This window comes from Diadema antillarum, unplaced genomic scaffold (genome assembly GCF_040938485.1).
Source record: "Diadema antillarum isolate AM-2024a unplaced genomic scaffold, OU_Dant_1.0 scf00000066, whole genome shotgun sequence".
Taxonomy (NCBI): Eukaryota; Metazoa; Echinodermata; class Echinoidea; order Diadematoida; family Diadematidae; genus Diadema; species Diadema antillarum.
Genome location: NW_027270955.1, coordinates 3,039,312 through 3,048,394, shown reverse-complemented (window position 1 = coordinate 3,048,394; position 9,083 = coordinate 3,039,312). Strand labels below are relative to the sequence as shown.

The 9,083-nt window shown below is 40.9% G+C and overlaps 1 protein-coding gene across 1 annotated transcript; it reads left to right on the top strand.

Annotated features, from left to right (window-relative positions):
- Positions 1-888: 888 nt before the first annotated feature.
- LOC139716520 (uncharacterized) lies at positions 889-2,117 on the top strand. The gene is made up of 2 exons (XM_071628060.1): positions 889-1,463; positions 1,898-2,117. Exons 1-2 carry the CDS (start codon positions 889-891, stop codon positions 2,115-2,117), a joined length of 795 nt encoding a protein of 264 aa, XP_071484161.1.
- The last annotated feature ends 6,966 nt before the right edge of the window (positions 2,118-9,083 follow it).

Here is a 9,083-nt window from a genome sequence, read left to right as displayed (position 1 = left end):
AACTTTATATTTATACTCATGGTATGATTGTGGTGAATTTTTCATTATTCCTTTAAATGGCCAGACTGGACCTATCTTATAAAGCCAATGTAACTTGTCCATTTCGTTTTGGACAAGGATGGCATCGTAGGGACAATTTTTGACCTGATTAGCCTTGTAGAGAATTTTATTCAAGTATATCGCAGCTAATTATATGTAGTGTCAGGTCAAACATCTTATTTCAATATAGGCCTACGCAGTCATTGAGGTGCACGATTCAAAGTGGGATTTTGTCCTTAAATTCTATCTTTAAGCAGAAATTCTCCTCTTACATATCTAACTTTGTGGCAGGACAAGTAAGATCCCAACTTGTACCGGAAGACGTCGTGTGGACAAACCCTCGTGCTGCTTTCTGGGAAGGGCAGCGAATGGTCGGTCTTCCCTGTTTATTCCGGGGAGAACCAATGGCGGTCTATTGGAAGAAAGGTAATAGTAATATAACGACATTCCTAAGCAGCATGTTGATGAGAATAAAATGATATCGACTGTAGTGACGATGATAATAATGAATGACAACAACAACAACAATATTATGATAATCATATTCATTACTCAGTTAATCAACGCGAATTATCACTGTCCGTGATAACCATTGTGTAAATTGGAGAGGTATGGCATACGACTTAGTTTTCACAGAACAGTGTGTGTTTGTGTGAGTGTGTGTGTGCATGTGTGCGTGTGTGTGTGTTATGTGCATGTGCATGTGTGGTGTGCGGGTAGCCGATGGGTGTAGACATGTAGCAAGTTTAGCTCTTCAACCAACGCCCATGATGTCCTTTTCCACACATCCCTTGTTCATGTACACAGTCACCTGTCCTGTATGTATGTATGGGACTCTGGAAAATAATAATGGAAAAGTTTGGCTGCCCACGGAAGTTCATCACAATTGTCTGCCAGTTTCACGATGGGATGACTGCCAAGGTTATTGATAATGGTGAACCCTCCAATGCCTTTCCAGTGACAAATGGAGTCAAGCAGAGTTGTTTCCTGGCCCCGACACTATTCAGCATGACGTTCTCGGCAATGCTCTCAGACGCCTTCAAAGACTGCGAACCTGGCATCAACATTAGGTACAGGTCGGATGGAAAGCTCTTTAATCTTAGGCGCTTGAAGGCTATCACGAAGGTGAAGGAGACCGTCATCAGAGACTTCTTGTTTGCTGACGACTGCGCACTCAATGTCAATGGTGAAGACGAGATGCAGATGCAGATGGACAGACTCTCATCCTTCGGCCTTACCATCAGCACCAAGAAGACTGAGGTGATGTTCCAACCAGCTCCAGGGAACCAGTACCACAAACCACAAATCCAGGTGAACGGACAGACTGTCCAGGCAGCACAGACCTTCACCTACCTGGGCAGCGCCCTCTCCAACTGTGTCACAATTGATGCTGAGCTTAACAACCGGACCGATGTGTTGGCTCAGTGAGTAGAGCGGCTGCCCTCACAATCGGGAGGTCGTGGGTTCAAACCCCGGCCGCGTCATACCAAAAGACGTTAAAAGATGGGAGTTGCTGCTACCTTGTTTGCCGTTCAACAGTTGAAAAGGTTAGAGCAACGTCGATCTGGCGCTGCTCAGTGGCTGCCGGGCCCACGATCAATTGGGCAAAAAGAATGTCCTTTCTTGGACAATAAAATTTGGAGTTTATATCCAAAACAATTATTATTATTATTATTATTATTATTATTATTATTATTATTATTATTAGGATCTCTAAAGCCAGCAGTGCTTTTGGGAGACTCAGAAAAAATGTTTGGGAGAGGAGAGGGATCAGCCTTTCAACAAAGCTGAAAGTCTACTGTGCAGTTGTTCTCACCACGCTTCTCTATGGCTGCGAAACTTGGACTTTGTACCGGAGACATGAGAGGCAAATCAAACACTTCCATATGCGATGCCTCCGCAAACTTCTTCGCATCCGCTGGGAGGATAAAGTTCCGGACACAGAGGTACTGAAGCGGGCAGGCATCCCTAGCATCATTACCAAAATCCGCAAGGCCCAGGTGAGATGGGCAGGCCACGTCACCCGCATGTCTGACGACCGCATCCCGAAAAAAGTTCTTCTATGGAGAACTCGCTGAAGGGAATAAGCGTAAGGTGGGAGGACAAAAGAAGCGCTTCAAAGACAACCTGAAGTTCTACCTAAAGATTCTCCATCAACACCGAGTCCTGGGAGACACTTGCCGCAGATCGCCCTTCCTGGCGCCACGCTATTGCTGTAGGGGCCCGTAGAGCAGAGGAGCAGCGCGTCAAGCAGGCAGAGCACAAACGCCAGATGCGAAAAGCTAGAGCAGCTAACCCCAACAGTGTAGCCCCTACCCACTTCTGCCCAACCTGTGGGAGAGGCTTTCTTGCCCAGATTGGCCTCATCAGCCACCTCCGAACCCATCGAGCCAATTTATTTCATTGGTCATCCTCGAGAACGAGGGACGAACACAAACACACACATGTACCACCGGTAAATTTTTCAATACTAGTTTGGAAGAAATGCTTTCGGAATAGCTCCTCTAGGCATTTTGGACAGCTTTTTTTAGCATGTTAACATCATAAGCTCAATCTTTTTCAAAGTCAACCCTCAACCACGATGGCAGTGCCACAGCAAGGTACATCCGTTACCATAATTATTAAGAGTAAGTCAGGGAGAACCGCTCCATCAGGACGCCTCCTCACCGGGAGCAAAAAGTCATTCATGTCTGAAAGAACTTCCTCGCCGTGAAGCTGGTGAAAATATCAGATGACATCACAGCTATCAACTTGAGGTTTGATGAATTGAAAAACAGAGTCGAATCCAAGTCTGACCCAAATAAAGATCTCAGATATGGAGCAAAATGTTGAGAGAAATGCCTGTCCGAGTTAGAAAAGTCTCGATCTTCCAAAGATGATCTCATCATCACGAAATCATCCCCATGGAACTCCAAAACAGGAACTCGACTCTATACTGTTATATCTATAGATCACAATAGTGATGATGGTGATCATGATGATGATGATGATGATGATAATAATAATAATAATAATAATAATAATAATGATAATAATATCAATAATAGTAACTTATATAGCGCATAATACAAGCATAAGTCTCTATGCGCTTCACATTCATAACATTATGAATAAACAAAACAGCAAACAAAACTTAATCTACAGAAAATTATAGAGTATAACAGTGCGAAAAAGGTAAGTTTTAGTGCATTCTCGAAGCTATTGACAATTAATGCAGTTGAGTTGATCGAAGGTTTCTGGTGAGGGTATAATCCTTACGAGTTCAGAAATGTAGGAAGGGGTGCTACCATTTAAAGACTTGAAGACCGGAAGGAGCATTCTAAACTCAATGCGGAGGTAAATTGGCAGCCAGTGGAGAGTTGAAAGCAGAGGTGTGGTGTACTGCTGCTTGCGGGCCTTGGTTACTATTCTGGCAGCTATATTCTGTACCGGTAATAGCCTCTTGATCTCGGTTTCCGGTAAGTTCACAAGCACAGTATTGCAGGAGCCGAGCCTCAACGTCAAGAACGCATGCACGAGCCTTTCCGTAGTAGTTAGGTAGACCCGAATGTTGCCAATTTCACGGAGACTCCCTATTGCTGAACTGCATAATTTGTTCAAATGAGCCTTCATGGTTAGACGCTAATCAAGCATAGCGCCAGTAGAGAGGAGGAAAGGTCTTTGAGGTTCTTCAGGAAACTTCTGTTTCTCTGGGATTTGACGACTCTGCTACTTGCCGAATTGCAATAGTAAATATTGAATTGTTGCAGGTGAGCAAGAAGAGACAAGAGCCCCTCACCATATTCTTCATGCACGACAAAAATATAATTTCATCTGCCTTTGAAGAAAGAATGAGAAAGCGCCCAAAGGATTTTTTGTCAGCCAAACGCATTTGTCTCATTTTCACCTTAACGAACCTTCAATTTAACCAAACTTTAACGCTTTATAACTTGTGAAAGTTTTTTCCTCAAATTTTACTTTAATGTGTACCACTGATATTTCTGCATTCAATGATTTGCGAACGTATTTTTTTAAAAGTAAATCCTTCTGCGAAGTATTTAGGACCTATAACTCTCCTTGAAGTAAGGCTGAGATTTTGCTCTCCTGTCGCTGTCTCCGTCACAGGTACTACTGTCGACACGGCGGAGGATTTGATAGTGTGTTACAATGGGCAAAAGAGTGGAACACGGTTTGACGACGGTTCTGTGGACATTCTAGTAAGCCAAAACTACAGTCTGGTATTCAAACAACCTGTCGATTTTACCGTCGCCGGAAATTACATCTGTCGCGTCTCAAACTACAAAGCGGAGCTCCACGCCAATAGTACCATGGTCACGGTTCGTGGTAAGTACTTTTGAAGGATTTGATAAATGCCTTTATAAACTTTTTTTGTTGATAATACCTAAACTTGTCAAACGGCGACTTCCTAAAACTTCTCAGGTGTTCATAACGTTTCCTTCTTCTCCGGGTAAGCTTGCTTGCTAGATTCACTGATATCATTTCAAGTGTTTTTTCCTCTACTTTGGCATGTTGGCCTGTTTTTCATTTGATAAGAAAGGACTCTTTTAAAATGTTACTCTGAAATTCTTCGGAATGGAGAGTAACTGTTTACATTCATTGGTTGAAGCTTGTACGTCTTCACCTCCAGTCCATTTCATGGTGTACAATCCTCTGATTGACCGTTTACATGGTTTACGCTGCTTGTCACCATCGGCGATGTGTATGCCCAAGACTTCATTGACATCCTGAAGGCCGTGTCACACCAGCCTTGCGTGCGACTTGCAAAGAACAATTTTGACTACCCGGAGGTCCCCGTAGATATCCGCACATGACAGTACCTAGCATGTATCTCAAAAGTAGTCGCCTGGAGGTGCGCACGCATATTTTTTTTTTTTTAACCCGCAACCGTGTTTAGGCCCTGTCACACCTTTCCGGGCAAGCTACTCGGGCTTGTTACGTGTAGGGATTTTCTAGCATACCGGACATTCCTGAGGGCGGAAAAGGATTTGTGCGAGTCAGCGCATGTGTCTTACTTGCTGGACGCGTTATACTTGCGAGTATACTGTGTGACCCTTGTACCAGTCGCGTGGGGGCTGACAACTTAGTGAAGGAATTCCTCTAGTGGAATGGCTGAAATCTCACAGAATTTCATTATCTTGGCTGCATACGGGACTGCGAAGTACCTGCGTGGGAATTGCCTGGGAAGTACTGCCGCTAACGGTCTCCTACTGGCGTTCAGCGTGGACCTCTATGGGCATTCCCGCGACTCACCCGGAAAAAGTTTTGGTCATGCTCAAAACTTGGCTGCGGTTAAATCGGACTTGCGTGAGCACCTCCGGGCAACTACGCGCTAGATACTGTCAGGTGCGGACCAACTGCGGAGAGCTCCTTGGAGTAAATTTGTTTCCCCGCAAGTCAAGCCGCAGAAGTTCCCCCCGTACGGTATGACAAGGCATGAATGAAAATTGCAAACATTCTTGTTCGCCCGCTGAAAATCTTCTACGTGCTGGAAACTACCTCCTCGCCACAAGCCCGCGTTATGGTGTGACACGGCCGTAAAGGCCACTTCACACGATACAACTTTCGGACGCACGACTGACGGACTTTGGATCTTAAATAAACGAACGTGTTTATTCTGAGGCTATTGTAATTTATTTCGGATCCAAAGTCGTTCAGTAGTGCGACCGAAAGTTCTTTATAGTTTGTGGTGGCCTTTAGATGATATAATATAGCCTTACGAGGTTTGATGTCGAAACGTAACTACAATACTGGAGTGGATCGAAGGCAAATGTTTACTTCACATGAAATATGAACAGCAAATAGAACGAATGGATTATATATATATATATATATATATATATATATTTATATGTATATATATATATATATATATATATATATATATGTATGTGTGTGTGTGTACTTATATACCAGAATATTTTATAGATCACTTCAAAAGGGAAATCCTTCTACTGAATATATATGTATATATATATATATATATATATATATATATATATGTATATGTGTGTGTGTGTGTGTACATATATTCCAGAATATTTTATAGATCACTTCAAAAGGGAAATCCTTTTACTGACTATTTTATTCGAAAAGACAAAAGTTAAAAAGTAATCCGGTCAATAAAGAGTTTAAGTAATTCTGACTTTAATGGATTATAATGAGCCACGTATTTGTTTGTGGAATTTTTAAAAATGCCTACCCTGTCTCATATCACAATTATTGTTTGCAAAACATGTCGTTGTGTGACTTATCAGAGCTTTTCCCCAAGATCACATTCTGTTATTTTCTTTTTTTTTCACAATTTGACTGGGACGTTATAAAAGAGGGCTTTGTTTACACACATAATATATTCACATGCATTAATACCATGCATCTACCTACTAAGTCTGCCCCATAGCCATTGAATGCGGAAAACTTAGAAAATCAACGTACAATTCGTGCACATGTCCACATATAAATGAATGTCCTTAGCAATAAATGTAATATCATAAACTGAGAAAATACACAGGAACAACAACAAAAAGTGTAAATTGCAAATCTAAAAAAAATGTAACTCTGACGGCATACTTTTAAAAGGATCTATCCACATTTTTACGCATACAAATTTGTTTGCATTTCCTTCAAGCACCTGTGTTAGGTGTTTTTGTGGGGGGGGGGGGGCATAATACTTACATTCAATGTATTGCAATGAATGTCTTTGAGCGGGTATGTGTAATGTTTCAGTTCTTTCTCTGTAATCACAGATGGGCATTGTAGTGGTCCATACAAATAATAACACAGAAGCAAAAAAAAAATGCATTCATCTCATTTTTTCCCTTTTGAACTAAACCAGATTTCCAAGTGCAGACAGCACCCAGATTGACAGTTTGGAAAGGGGAGACCGCTTCACTGCCATGTGGGCTTCCATACACACCCTATCGAGTCCAATGGGTCAATGCATCCAGTATGGAGGTGGTGGCGAATTATACAGATGGGGTCTTCAGTTACTCCTCTCACAAAAGTGGCAAATTCAACATGGACAACGCGTTCACCCTCACAATACAGAACGTTAACGTCCTGGATGAGACTACACTTAGATGTGAGGCTTTCGCATACGATTCAAGGAGTTGGAAGAACTCGACAGTGCTTACTGTAAATGGTATGCGTTTGCTGTTGAAGTACTATGCTTATGTACCTCATTAAACTTTATTTCATTTCTCTATCAACAATAGAATTAAATACCTCGTATAAAAAAAGATGCATTTGATATCAAGAGAGAGAGAGAGAGAGAGAGAGATGGATAAGGTGATCTGAAACTGAGAGCATTTATTTTTATTGGCACCCCTTGTCAATGTGAAAAACATAAATCAAAAGATGGGACTCCACAACAAATTATAATCGTAGCATATGGGACAGCAATGCGCATATGTTATAAATTATTATCATTTATATTATGAATGAAAAGGATTATACAATGACAAGTCAAAACAGCAAATAAACTTTGTTTAAAACATTCATTTCTATTTAAAAAAAGAAAGAAATATTGGTTACTGACACAAGATTGTTCACCTTATTAATATAGGCAGTAAATTTCCCGTGGTTGCAGATTATCCAAATCGAAATATCGAAATATGTTTCCTGCTAGTTGTCTTTGATTTATGTATTGATTTTCCTTTTTTTCAAGTCTTAGTCAGCCCTGAACCATACAAAGATTAATGTTATCTGATTTCTTCAATTCTCTCCTTTCCTTTTCTTTGATAATGGCTTTACAGGGGTATTTATTTGCATATTGCATCCTTCAATCAAGCGCATAATTATATACATTACACGTAAAATATGCGTATATTAGCATTTACACTGTGTGTCTCTCTCGCACTGTCACCTACACACACAACGCACTGTCACATGCACACACCTGCACTTTTGTTTACCAGTAGACAATGGTGCCGCGTGCTTTTCTTTTTCTTTCGGTTCTTCAAAGCACTTAGTCACTGTTTTTCTTTTCTTGTTCTTGTTGCTTGCTTTTTTAGTTTGTTATATAAAGAGTTATATGTGTAGGTTTATTGGTGTTGTAATATATTCGTGATAGGGTATAAAGAGTTATAAATGTGTAGGTTTATTGGTGTTGTAATATATTCGTGATAGGGCCTCATCCTCGTCAAGCTCTACTTATGATGACGCCCCTCTGTATATATTTCTCCCTTGTTCATAGAATCCTCAATAGAGTATGCCTTTAAAAAAATAGCATGATGTTTTGATTCATAATGTGTTATAGACTGATGTTGTTTAAAATTCATATGTCATGTATTGATTTGTATGTTATACTCTCCTTTTTTTTGCATAATCTGTCACTTTGTTTTCATTCGTTATTGCATCTGGAGAAAAAAATGCGTAAACAAACCAAATCAAACCAACATTCCATGATGTTTAATCCTTATGCGGTTGATTCAACAGCCTATGGGAGCGGTCCTAGTTTTGACAAATGTCATGGAGATAAGCAATGTACCAAGGGGGTGAACAGCCGGGAATTCCAGCTCTCGTGCACAGTAGGCGGGGCCAAACCAAACGTCACCATGTCAATGACAGCGGTGGGGACCTCAAATCTCACGCTCCTGACGACGTCCTTTAAGACACATCATGAGGATGGTACCAGCGACCAAACCGTCTATGCAAACGTATCAATGAGTTCCGAAAGTAGCAGCGAAACATTTACGTGCAGTGCCAGCGGAGAAGCTGTTCAGGGTATTGCAAATGCAACGATAACAGTGAAAGTGAAATCAGGTAAAACTTGATTTCCTTGATAATAGTGAAAACAAAACATGAGAAAGTTACCTAAATTTGAATTTTTTCCAACACTCAAATGACAGTCACATTGATAACTTGATACAAAGTATCGATTGGACGATAACGTGACTATCTAACAATTTTTCAAGTGGTTGAAAGAGAATGTAATGTTGATGAAATATACCCCTTTCACTACTTTTTACCTCTCCTCGCAAATTCTGACTCCTCATCGCAACTGCAGGATACTGGATTGAAAAGGTTATTATTATTATCATTTCATT

Bases quoted from the DNA above. Each gene is read 5' to 3' on its own strand.
- LOC139716520 (XM_071628060.1), top strand. From the start codon at position 889: ATGGAAAAGTTTGGCTGCCCACGGAAGTTCATCACAATTGTCTGCCAG. The intron at 1,464-1,897 runs GTGAGTAGAGCG...TTTGTACCGGAG, and splicing joins CGGACCGATGTGTTGGCTCA to ACATGAGAGGCAAATCAAAC.